This window comes from Misgurnus anguillicaudatus, chromosome 23 (assembly GCF_027580225.2).
Source record: "Misgurnus anguillicaudatus chromosome 23, ASM2758022v2, whole genome shotgun sequence".
Taxonomy (NCBI): Eukaryota; Metazoa; Chordata; class Actinopteri; order Cypriniformes; family Cobitidae; genus Misgurnus; species Misgurnus anguillicaudatus.
This window is the reverse complement of record NC_073359.2, coordinates 22859167-22872099: the sequence shown is the minus strand read 5'-3', so window position 1 is coordinate 22872099 and position 12933 is coordinate 22859167. Positions and strand designations below refer to the sequence as shown.

The following is a 12933-nucleotide window of genomic DNA, read 5'->3' as shown; positions in this document are numbered from 1 at the left end:
TTTGCGCCCCTCGGAAGAGCAGTCACGAGCCGCCACTGTTCCTCATGTGTGTCCGTGCCATCAAAAAGTTTGAAAACCCCTGCTATGAAGCACAAAACATAATGTACGAAGCATTAGGTGAGCATTTAGGCAGGGCAAGGCAAGGCAAGTTTATTTGTATAGCACATTTCATACACAGAGGTCATTCAAAGTGCTTTACATAGAAATGAGAAAACAAAAATCAAATATACATGAATTTTAAATATCAATTAAAAGAAAATAAATGTGATTTTAATAAAAACAGTTTAAATGTATGAAAATGAATAAAACAGGAATACAAGTATAAAACGGTTAAAAATAAAAATAAGAATAAAAACAAGAGAAATAAGAATAATTAAAATAGTGCATATAAAATATAGTGCAATCAGTTCGGACGCAGCATAGTGCTCATTCAGCAAATGCATAGCTAAACAGATGTGTTTTGAGTCTGGATTTGAATGTGACTACTGTTGGAGCACATCTGATCTCTACTGGAAGCTGGTTCCAGCTGCAACTGGCATAATAGCTAAAAGCTGACTCTCCTTGCTTTGAGTAAACCCTTGGTATTTCTAGCTGATGTGATCCTAATGATCTGAGTGATCTGATGGGTTTATATTCAATGAGCATATCAGCAATGTATTTAGGTTCTAGTCCACTGAGTGATTTATATACCATTAATAATACTTTAAAATCAATCCTAAATGTAACTGGTAGCCAGTGTAGCGACCTAAGGACCGGTGTGATATGTTCATATTTTCTGGTTCTGCTCAGAATCCTGGCAGCAGCGTTCTGAATGAGCTGGAGCTGTCTAATGGTCTTTTTGGGAAGGCCAGTGAGGAGGCCATTACAATAATCCACCCTGCTGGTGATGAAAGCATGCACAAGTTTCTCTAAGTCTTAGAGAAAGCATCTAATTCTTGCTATATTTTTGAGATGATAGTATGCTGATTTAGTTATTGCTTTGACATGACTACTGAAACTAAGGTCAGACTCCAGAATCACCCCAAGATTCCTGACTTGATTTTTAGTTGTTTGACCCCTAACGTCAAGGTATGCATTCACCTTGAGAACTTCATCTTTGTTTCCAAACGCAATGACTTCAGTTTTCTCTTTGTTTAACTGAAGAAAATTTTGGCACATCCAACTGTTAACTTCATCAATGCATTTGCACAGGGAGTCAATGGGGCTGTAGTCATTAGGGGATAGAGCTAAGTAGATCTGAGTGTCGTCTGCATAACTGTGATAGGCAATTTTGTTCTCTCTCATTATTTGGCTTAGTGGGAGCATATACAGGTTGAACAGGAGTGGCACAAGAATTGAGCCTTGCGGGACTCCGCATGTCATGGATGTCCACTCAGATTTATGGCCACCTATACTTACATAATAACCTCTCCCTTCTAAGTATGATTTGAACCATTTCAGAACCACCCCAGAAAGCCCGACCCAGTTTTCCAGCCTGTCAAGAAGTATGTTGTGATCGACAGTGTCAAAAGCAGCACTGAGGTCGAGTAGCACCAGCACTGATAGTTTGCCTGTGTCTGTATTGAGGCGAATATCATTTATTATCTTTATGAGCGCTGTCTCTGTACTGTGGTGTGGTCTGAAACCAGATTGAAAAATGTCAAAGTAACCATTAGAAATTAAGAATTTGTTCAGCTGATTGAAAACAACTTTTTCAATGATCTTGCCTATGAAAGGAAGATTTGAGATTGGTCTGTAGTTGCTTAATACAGTGTTATTTAGGTTGCTCTTTTTCAGGAGGGGCTTAACAACTGCAGTTTTAAGGAGTTTGGAAAAGTCCCAGAGTTAAGTGATGAATTTACCACTTTTAGGAGATCTGCTTCTAAACCGTTAAAGACACTTTTGAAAAAAGATGTTGGGAGTGTGTCAAGGGCACAGGTTGATGTTTTAAGATGCTGTACTGTTTCTTCCAAAATTTTACCATCAACTGCTTCAAAATCAGACATCGTAACTACTTTCTGATGTTGTGGTCTGATTTGTCTGACCCCGGCGCAGCTCAAGGATGTGCTGATCACCTTTCTGATATTATTGATTTTCTCAGAGAAGAAGTTAGCAAACTCACTACATTAGCTCTCTGAGAGCATTTCACTTGGAATGTGACTTGGGGGGGTTGTTAGTCTCTCTATAGTAGCAAAAAGAGTGCGTGTGTTATTTATGTTTTTGTTTATAATATTTGAAAAGAAAGTCTGTCTAGCTTTGCCTAGTTCCACACTGAAAGCACGAAGGCTGTCTTTATAGATATTATAATGGACTACAAGTTTTGTCTTCCGCCACATGCGCTCAGCTTTTCTGCATTGTCTCTTCATATTCTGCACCTCTGTTGAGTTTCTCCAAGGTGATTTTTGCCTGCCATTCTTTTTCCTGACTTTTACAGGAGCAATATCATCGATTACACTCTTAACTTTCGAATTAAAGGAGTCAAGGACAAAATCAACAGAGTCTGCAGATATGCTTGGTGTTAAAGATATAGCCTTCATAAATAGCACACTGGTGTTCTCATTTAAGGATCTCTTTTTGACAGACACAGATCTAGTTTCAATAGTAGGAGAGATTAATATATCAAAGAAAATACAGAAATGATCAGACAGTGCTACATCCTTAATAACAACTGATGAAATGTTTACACCCTTACTGATAATTAAATCTAGAGTGTGTCCACGATTGTGTGTGGGTCCATGTACATGTTGAGTCAGATCAAAAGTATTTAAAACAGCTGTGACATCTTTTGTCATAATGCTTTCTGGCTTATCTATGTGAATGTTAAAATCTCCAGCAATACCAAAACAGTCAAACTCTGAGGAAATCGTTGATAACAGTTCTGTAAAGTCCTCAACAAATGCTGGAGAGTATTTTGGGGGCCTGTAAATAATGATCAGTAGAATGCGTGGGGTACCTTTCAACACAATACCTAGATGTTTAAAAGACGGGTAATTCCCAAATGACACTTGCTTACATTGATAGACATCTTTAAAACAACATGATCTCACAAAGTTCCGTGGGATAGTCACGGAATTTTGTGCTAATTTTTCCGTGGCATTCTCACGGATCTCCGCATTTTTCCGTGGCCCTGCTACGAACTGTCTTTTTCCGTGGCATTCTCACGGATTGGTTACTCAACTGCTTTTTCCTATTTTTAAACCATTTTTGCTTCGGTTTAGGGTTAGATTTGGTGTTTGCGTTAGTATGTCACTTTAACTATTGGTTTATACTATTTTTTCTGATTTATTCTTTTATATTTTTTAAACTTTAAACAATTGTTGCCTGGTGTTAGGGTTAGAGTTGGGTTTGGGTAGGGATGTCATTTCATGTAAATCTAACCCTAAACCGAAGCAAAAATGGTAAGAAAATAGGACAAAACAGTTGAGTAACCAATCCGTGAGAATGCCACGGAAAAAGACAGTCCGTAGCAGGGCCACGGAAAAATGCGGAGATCCGTGAGAATGCCATGGAAAAAGTAGCACAAAATTCCGTGACTATGCCACGGAAATTCATGAGATCAGGTTGCTCCAAAAAGAGCAGCAAGACCTCCACCCCTCCTAGCAGTTCTGCAGAAACTCATATAAGTAAAGTTAGAAGGGGCTGTTTCATTAAGGACTGTTGCACTGTAGCTTTCTTCTAGCCATGTTTCATTTAGAAACATAAAATCCAGGTTGTTTGTGGCTATTAAGTCGCTGACTAGAAGTGATTTGTTTTTAAGTGAACAGATATTTAAAAGTGCTAACTTAACAGTACAATTTTGTTCCCTAACAGAGATCTTAGTTTGACAAGTCACAGGCAGCAGATTAGATTGATTTGCCACACGATTTGATCTAGCCTTACACTTTCTATCATGTACTAAAACAGAAATAGAGAAAGATATAGGCACACTGAGTTCCTGCTTTTGTAAACATTTGATAAAAGTATTAGTATTTTCATAGCAGGAACCCGACACACATCACTGAGAGCCATTATCAGTTGTTTTTGGTTCACCTACAGCAGATGGAGGAGGGTGTGTGCCTTGGCGTTGTGTCAGAGACCGAAGAGCTCTCACAGGACGAGGAGGGGGAATTGGGCCCACTGGCTTTGGTGGTTTTGGGGCTTGCCGTTTCTGGTTGAAATCTGGGGGCTTGCAGCAATAGAGTGGGATAGTTTAGTTCCAGCATAAACCAGTTCCTCCATTTTTCCAGAGAAGGTCAAAAGCGGGGATGCTGGAGAGAGGAATGACATATCTAGTGAGGAGTCCTGTTGTTCTGATGTGACCGGAGGCTGTGATATGTTGTCCTGGTTTCCCTGGCTGTTTTCCAGAAAGTCGTCCGTGGGTGCTGAATCTTGGAGCCGTTCTAATCTGACACAGTCTGACTGTGGTGAGCTCTGTGGGCAGGACTCAGCTGAGATTGTGTCCATGGGCAGTGGTTGTTGTGGCTGAGTGGTGTTATCTCTGTCCTTGTGGGATATGTCAACGTCATGTCCATTCAGGTGCTGGAGAGAAGTCCTGTGGTCATTCATACTCTGTCCAGGTGTGTGTGTGCCATTCAGGTTGAGTGGATTGGCACACACTGCTGAAGGATGATGAAGGGAGAAATAGATATTGTCCTTTAGCACTCTTGCACCCAGTCTGTTTGGGTGGATGCCATCCTGTTTAAATAGTTGTCTCTGACTCCAGAAAAGATTGAAGTTGTTGATAAAGTTCAAGCCTTTTATGTTGCAGGTTTTTTGCAGCCATGTATTAAGTCCAAGCAAACGTGAAAACCTATTTGTTCCTCTTGCTGGAAGTGGTCCACTGATGAACGGCTGAACTTTCACTGTTCTGAGTGTTTCAAAAAGTTTGTTGAAATCCCTCTTAAGGAGTTCAGATTGCTCTTTGTGAATATCATTTTTCCCCACATGAATGACAACTCGATTTACAGTCTTATGTTTCATCAGAATGTTCTGAAGTTCCCTGTTTACATCAGAAACGGTTGCTTGTGGAAGGCAGCATGTAGTTGAGTACCTGTTGAAAATGTTTCTGATAATTGAGTCACCCAATATCAGAGTTCTGGGCTCGGATGCGCTCTGCGCTGAGTGCCGCTGTCTGCTCGATCTTGAGCGGCAGTTAGCATCAGTGTTAGCTGCTGGCTGATTTGATCGGTGTTCAGTCACATTTATCACATTTGGGGATTCCTCACTCATATTCATTAATACTTCAAATCTGTTCTCAAGATGTATAGGTGGTGGTAGAAAGTCAGTGTTTGCAATCCTTGTCCTAGCTGTATCTGGGGTAGAGGAAGTTATTGCGGCAAAATGTGATGCTCGTGACAGTCTGATTTCTCGAGTGATTTTGGGTCTTGCTCCCTGTTTGTACCATTGATTAGTGTGTTGATCATTAGATTCATTGGACTCACCGGCTGTTTGCTGAGGGCGTCCATGATGACGAAGCTCTGTTGTGTGTTCCGTCTGGTTTGGTAGTCCTGTAAGCAGTGTTGGGTGCAACTAGTTACTAAGTAATTAGTTACTGTAATTAAATTACTTTTCCTTTGAAAAAGTAAAGTAAGGGATTACTCTTATTTTTCTTGTAATCTAATTACAGTTACTTCTGATGTAACTAAATACTGTGTATGGACTCTAAACAATTATATATACTATATTACAATAGTGGATTTAACATGGTTTAAGTTAACAATTCTCACTATTAACTGGTTGATTATTAGCATTAATATTAATGAGATGGTGGCTGTTTATTAATACTTAATAGCACATATTAATGCCTGATTCTGCAAAACCTTATTCTACATCCTTAACCCTCTCCATTTCTACCAATACTTAAAATGTATAACTTCTTTAGTATTAGTTGTTGGAGTATATTGAGGCAAAAGTAGTTATAGTTAGTTAATAGAGAGAATTGGACCCCAAAGTGGGACCAGGATAATTGATGTACTTTTATATATTATTTTTCGAGCCATTTCAAGCCTATCCTTGTATCATGTACTAAATAGGATTTAGAAAGTAATAAGTAATAAGTATTTAAATACTTTTTGGAGAGAGTAATTTGTAAAGTAATCTAATTACATGATTGAAGATGTAATTAGTAACTAGTAATTAATTACTTTTTTTGAGTAACTTACCCAACACTGCCTGTAAGTAACTTTGTTTCAAGAACAGCAATCCTTTGTAAAAGTCTGTGGCAGTTTGTGCAGCAAGTAGATTGTTGATGATGCATTTCTTTTTCTTATCCTTTTGAATGAAGGCAGCTGTGTTTTTCCTTCTGGAATGTAAGCTGATGGCGGTGGGAGGCTAGACGGATGAAAAATTCCACTTTTTTGTAATCCTCCAGTCCCGAAAGTTTGTAAATTGACGTTGATGCCAAGCTTTGTTGTTTGAGCACTATGCTGATTTGCTGAAGTTAAAATTATAAGATAAAATATAAAAAGCGATAGAGCGAAGCGCAGAGCAGTAAGCAAAAGCGTCCGAACAGTAGCAGAGCAGGAAGTGCAGACAATGACGCCCCCCACTGCACGCTAGAATCTCCTGAAAAACAAGCCTATTTCAATCGCAAAATATACGCTTTTAAATATACAAAAACTACTATCTCGAACATGGAGAGGCTTCTTCGTTACCTCAACTAACAGATTCTGCGATAAAACGAAAATCACAAATTTAAAAAAAAACGTTGTTTCTCATTTTCTCGAAACTTGTACCGAACCTATATTTATGCCTGACACGACTGTCTTTCTTGTGATTTAATATTATGGTCGCTTTCAAATGATAGCAAAGAGATTCGTGAAATAAATAATATAAGAATCATCAGGTGTTTCTGTATCTAAAGTGAATACAGAGATGATCAAAATCAAAGCAAGCAAGGAGGTATTTCTGTGCTAAATAATAACACGTAATAATTAAACAACTATTGCCTTAAATTTTATCTAAAATAATATATATAAATGCATTGCCAGTTTTGCCGTTCATCACTTGAAAGACAGTTTTGGTCACTTTATCAGAAAGTTGTTTATGTGTGCTGCTTGTGAAAGAAAATGAAAGTTACCAATTTGTACCTGGTCTGACCCCTCCTAACCCATGCACACACACATAGATGATTCGACTATCGGTTGACTATGGAAAGATTCAACAATTGTGATTCGAATATGTAAATCCTTAGTCAAGGAAACCCCTAATATATATATATATATATATATATATATAAACTCACTCTTATGTGTTTACAAACCTGTATTAATGTCTTTGTTCTGATAAACACAAAGGAAGATATTTTTAAACAGAGACCCCATTGACTTCCATTGTTTTCTTTTGTATTTGTATTCCTCTCTGGAAGTTAATGGGGCTCTGATCGTTTTGGTAACAAACATTCCTCAAAATATTGAAAAAAAAATTATAATGAAATTTTATGTTTATTCGCGAGTAGAACATAATTTGTTGGATCTGTTCTCGTATGAAAATTCATGATCCATCAACATCTGAATATCAATGAATTAGTGATAGACCGATATATCGGGCCGATATTTGTGAGTTTTATGTGAATCGGCATCGGCCGATACATGGCTTTGGTGTTCGCCGATTTTTTTTTTGGCATTATTTACAGACAGAGTGCTAGAAGCCACAAGCAATTGCAGGTCATGTGACTAAAAACAACCAACCTTTCCATGACAACATCGAAAGCTCGGCCTAACAGCTGATCATAGCTGAACAAAGCAGGTTTTTATTTCTCATCTCTATGGGGCGGTTTCCCAAACAGGGATTAGACTAGTCCTAGTCTATAATAAATGTAAGAACTGTCCAAACTAATAACATCTCTTTTTAACAGCATGGCATTTTTTACATAATTTGTATGATGTAAATTGAGTGAGTAAAAGCAATATTGGCTCCAAATATCGGCTCAAGAAAATCGGCAGCCTGTATCGGTCATCGGCTAAGGCTGATGAAACAAAAATCGGCATCGGCACTGAAAAATTCATATCGGTCGATCCCTACAATGAATAAAATGGTAAAATGCATTGTGCCAAAAGTATTCCTCTTTCCTTGCCGTTTCTTCATATTGGGCAAAAGCTCCAACATCTTTAGTATGTGATGTGACACTGGGCTTTTGGACAAGTCTTATCTTATGATCTACAATATATGGAAATGTCAGTGATGCTATAGAAATTTTTATTTCATATGCATTTGTCTTTGACAAAAGCCAATTACAATTCAAACAAATACTAAAGCAAAAACAGAAATAGCAACTATAACTGAAGAGCATGAAAGGAAAGCCGCAATCCGTAACTTTTTCAGTTCAAACTTTGCTCAAAAAATGAACTCTTAATTCTCAACAGTTTGAGTGGTTGCTTTTCACAGGAAATGTAAGTTTGAAAAGTTCATGTCATCTGATTACAGATGTCTGAAGACGTGATTACATAATGCCCATAACCCTCAAGGGACTATTTGGTCAACTACTACTATCTCTGCTTTTAAAAAGCAATTTGAATTACATTAAAAAGTAATGTAAAACATAAAATTGAGGTTTGTATTTGCAGAGATATTTTCTTTATGTGCTTGTGCTTCACGCCATTACTCTGTGTGGATGAATCTGCTGTGATCAGTGCATCAGAGCAAATCTATCAATTATACATTGACAAAATACATCCTACAAGTCATATATGTGAAAAAAGTGTAATCTGAACAAAAAATATATATACAGTTTTGTTCTGACTAATTGAAACCTAAATGTTTTATTATAAATCACGTTAGAAAGTAAAAGCAAAAAGTGAAATGCAGTGATGGCATTTTGCAGTAAGAAGCATCTACATAAGAACAAAGTTAAAGCAAATATTTTTAGATTTTGCACTAAGTTATTAAAAGTTATAAAGTTTATTCAGTGGTTTCTTCTGAAGTTTTGAGGGTATCAGGGTTAGAACAGTTTCTCTAAAATTGTGTAAACTCTTGTCCGTAACCCTGTTCCTCATCTTGCTGAACCCTCTGTGTTCCTCTGCAGCAGGCAGAATTTTTCTTTTTGAAGCAGTCACATTTGCCACTTTTGAAGCAGTCATACATACTCATCAAGAAAACAGTAACAACACTAAAGACAGCAAGCATTGCATAACCTAAAGTCTAAGATAAAAAAAATAGGAAATCTCATTAGGAAATCTTTTTTAAAATATAAAAATATCGATAAATAGAACATTTCTGAAATAAGGAATGATTATAATTTACCATAGATATGCTGATATACCCCTGATACTCGTACCGCAGATCAGTCTGGTTTCCTGCATTGGCCGATTCGATGGGTTTGCACCATGCTCTATTTAATTCTTTATCATATACAAAAGTTCCTTTCCACTTTGTGCAAGCACAAGTCACATAATCACCATCAATTAATGCGGTGATGATCCACATAATAGGAGGAATCAGACAATGTCCCAAAGATATCCAACAATTCGGCTGAACATCTTTGTTCTCATTCACTTTAGCAAAACTTTGCTGATCATCTCCGGCTTTATTCTCTTTTGCAGAAGTATGCTGATCATCTCCGCCTTCACTTGCTTTAGCAGAACTTAGCCGATCATCTCCAGCTTTACTTGCTTTAGCAGAACTTTGGCGATCATCTCCAGCTTTACTTGCTTTAGCAGAACTTAACTGATCATCTCCGGCTTTATTTGCACTTGTATAACTCTGCTGATCTTCTCCGCCTTTTTTTGCTCTAGCAGAAGTTTGCTGATCATCTCCGCCTTTTTTTCCTTTAGCAGAAATTTGCTGATCATCTCTGGCTTTATTTATTAAACGCCATCCATAGTTACAGGGTCTTAACGCGATGAACATCATTGTAAATGCAAACAGAGGAGGTCCAGTGAAGATGAATGCTGTTAGATATTTATTCAGCTCATATTTGCATGGACACGAGAAGTTCAATTCAATCAACTCCTCCAGTCCAATTAACAAAAGAGCGAATGGAAAAGAGCTGAAAACTGGAAAGTTCTTCAAAAAATTGTCCAAGTTCTTTAAAATTGCTTGCAATGAAGGCATCTTCTGAAGTCGGTATGAAAATTATTTTGGCTGCCTCTCTCTCGAAAAACATTTATAGTCCCATCAAAAAAATATTTCAGTGGTGGTCATATACCCTTCAATAAAGAAGATTTTTGTCAGTTTGAGCAGCATTGCATGCAGACAAAAATGCATTGATAAATAAATAAAGTATGAACATAAAGAGGATGTGGATATTTTGAAATACTGCATCAAAAACAAGTGATGGAAATTCAAAATTTCAAAAAAAAAAAAATTGCAAAACAGTTATTACGCTTGCTTGAGGTGATTTTTGACTTGCGAAAAAAGTAAATGCGAATAATGGGAGATGGACATGCATTTGCCGAACATTAAACCTATGAGACTGACCATCCAGCTGTTTCCACTGATGTTGTATTTACCATAGTAGTCGTTGTTAGCTCTACAAATTCATGGACACGCACTTAATTCGCATTTGTTCGTTTTTCTTTTTTTATTTGAAATGATTCGCTTCACATTTGGATGGAAACCCAGCTACAGACAGAAACTGTGTGAAGTTAAAGAAAACTTTGTTTCCCGGTTCACCTCTTGATCTACTTCAAGGGGTCTTGGCTATATAATTAAAACTCAAGTATAAAAACACCTTAAGATTATTCATCTATTATAACGGTTAGAGTCACATTTACAGAGCCTTAAAAATACAAACTTAAAAACAGAAAAATATCAAGATGAGCAAATGTTTTGTATTTTGTGTTTCATGCTTTCCCTATAATATAACAAAATTGTCCAATGCTGAGGAACAACAAACTGATTTATAATTTATTTTATATTTCATACAAAACATTAAACATGTCATATGAAGTTTATTTATATTAGTCCATTAGTTTATTTACCTGGGGTGTTGGTGAAAAATGGTTCACCCTCCTCTTTGTGTGCCCCAACATCTGCACCATCCTGTGCTGCACTTTGTGCCCCACCCTGTACTCCACCCCGTGCCAAACAATGCTAGATTAGGAAAAAACAATGAAAGCGAAAGCAATAAATGTTTGCATTTAAGATTGTTCATAAAACAATTTACATGTCTACCCTTAATTGTGGATATAAATATTTTTTTATTTTATCTACATACATTTTTTAAGCCTACACTCTCAGAAATAAAGGTACAAAAGTTGTCACTGGGATATACCCTTTCAAAAAGGTACACCTTTGTACCCAAAGAGTGCATATTAGTACTTTGAACTGCCAAAATGTACCTTTAAAGGTATATATTTGTACCTAAATGGTACATATTTGGACCTTTTTTAAAGGGTACTGCCCCAGTGACAGCTTCGTACCTTTATTTTTGACAGTGTAGAAAAGTTCTTACAGAATAATTTTTGAAGATATTGATAGAAATCAATATGAATTAATAAGATGATAATTGTAACCTAGTCTCACAAAATTATGTACCTATAGTGACGTAAACTTTTTATTCTTTTTCGTGATACTGTCACAAATTTCTGTGTGTTTTCGTGACCGTATCACAAATTTCTGTTTACGTGTCATTGTCACGTATTGGTTACTCAACTGCTTTTTTCTATTTTTAAACCATTGTCGCTTCGGTTTAGATTTGTTGTTTGCGTTAGGATGTCACTTTAAGTATTGATTTATACTATTTTTTCAGATTTATTTTATTGAATTTTAAACCATTGTCGCCTGGCATTAGAGTTGGGTTTGGGTAAGGATGTAATTTTATGTAAATTTAACCCTAAACCGAAGCGACAATGGTAAGAAAATAGGACAAAACTGTTGAGTAACAAATACGTGACAGTGACACGTAAACAGAAATTGATGTCAGAATTAGAATAAGAATAAAAAATAAATAAAATAAGAAATTGCAGAGAGGAAATAGATTGAAACGTCTGCAGTCCTGTCCACAAAATATTTATAGGTGGTACTCTTGAATAATTAGATCATAATTAATATTTATAGCAATGAATAAACACAGTAACACAGTCCAACTCAAAAATGACAAATTTGTCATAATTTACACATTCTCAAGCTGTATGAATTTCTTTGATCTGCTCAACACAGAGTAAGATATTTGTAAGCAAGCAGAAAACAGTGGCACCATTGATTTTCATAGTATGAAAAACAAATAATATGGAAGTCAGTGGTGCTCATAAAAAATGTTTGTGTTCAGCAAAATGAAACAAGGTATACAGGTCAGTAACAACTTAAGGTTAAGGGTAACTGATGACATCATTTTCTTTTTTGGAGTGAACTATTCAAAGTGTGAACTATTAAATATAACCATTTCTAAAATGAATACTACATTGAACATCAACTATTCAAACTCAATTACTTACTTGATGTTTTCTCTTTCTTCTTGTTGTGATGTGCTGTCTTATTGTATATAATCCATTGCTGCTGAGACCGCATTGAAGAATACATACAGTAGATACAGTAGTTCAATGTTTTTCACGACTCAAAGGAAGTTTCTTTATCTTCAAAGACCAACTGTGTGGTCTTGGTAAAGCAGATAATTTTGAAGGACACATCAGTATACCATTTGTATTTCATGTAATATTGTCTGTTGTTATTTAAAACATACCTGCAAACTCACCAAAGGTGATGAATGTTATTACTGTATGTGGGTCTGGGGGCTTCCTTCCCATTAGGAATGGTTTGCTATTTTAACATGTAAACCAAGCATTATGACATTTGTTTCAGGTGAAAACATATTTATTGACACTACTTCACTTAAACTTCGTGGTCAAAAACTTGGATGATAAAAAATTATTTTTATTTTATTTTTTGGCCTGAAGTGTTTTGGTTTAACCAAATACTCATGTGTGCTTGCTGACTGTAAAATACTAGAGTTGTGGTTATCAACCCTTTGCAGCTGAAGCCCTCCTAAGCATCTCTTATCACGTGGTTCACACCCCAATGTACAGTATATCCTATCAA

General features: G+C 36.5%; 1 protein-coding gene and 1 long non-coding RNA gene across 3 annotated transcripts in view; both read right to left on the bottom strand.

Moving 5' to 3' along the window:
• The window catches only part of LOC129453931 (uncharacterized), a 31218-nt gene extending 18747 nt beyond the window's left edge, over positions 1–12471 (bottom strand). Inside the window, exons 1-3 of one of the 2 annotated variants that reach the window (XR_012365903.1) lie at positions 12333–12471; positions 10878–10989; positions 9111–10103 (exon numbers count right to left, since the gene is read on the bottom strand). This is a non-coding gene — a long non-coding RNA (uncharacterized lncRNA). Of the gene's footprint in view, positions 1–9110; positions 10104–10877; positions 10990–12332 lie in introns of those variants that run through there. The other variant, XR_012365904.1, reaches the window with a different exon arrangement.
• Positions 3186–7139, bottom strand: LOC141359456 (uncharacterized). Its single transcript, XM_073861933.1, has 2 exons — positions 6130–7139; positions 3186–5465 (listed from the first exon to the last, which is right to left on the bottom strand). Exons 1-2 carry the CDS (start codon positions 6212–6214, stop codon positions 4066–4068), a joined length of 1485 nt encoding a protein of 494 aa, XP_073718034.1. The 5' UTR covers positions 6215–7139; the 3' UTR covers positions 3186–4065.
• Positions 12472–12933: the final 462 nt, after the last annotated feature.

What these genes read in the sequence shown, in the direction of transcription:
- LOC141359456 (XM_073861933.1), bottom strand. Translation starts at nt 6,214, where the DNA reads ATGCATCATCAACAATCTACTTGCTGCACAAACTGCCACAGACTTTTA. An exon ending in TGAAACAAAGTTACTTACAG is followed by an intron (nt 5,466 to 6,129) that starts GCAGTGTTGGGT and finishes CACTGCTTACAG; the next exon opens with GACTACCAAACCAGACGGAA.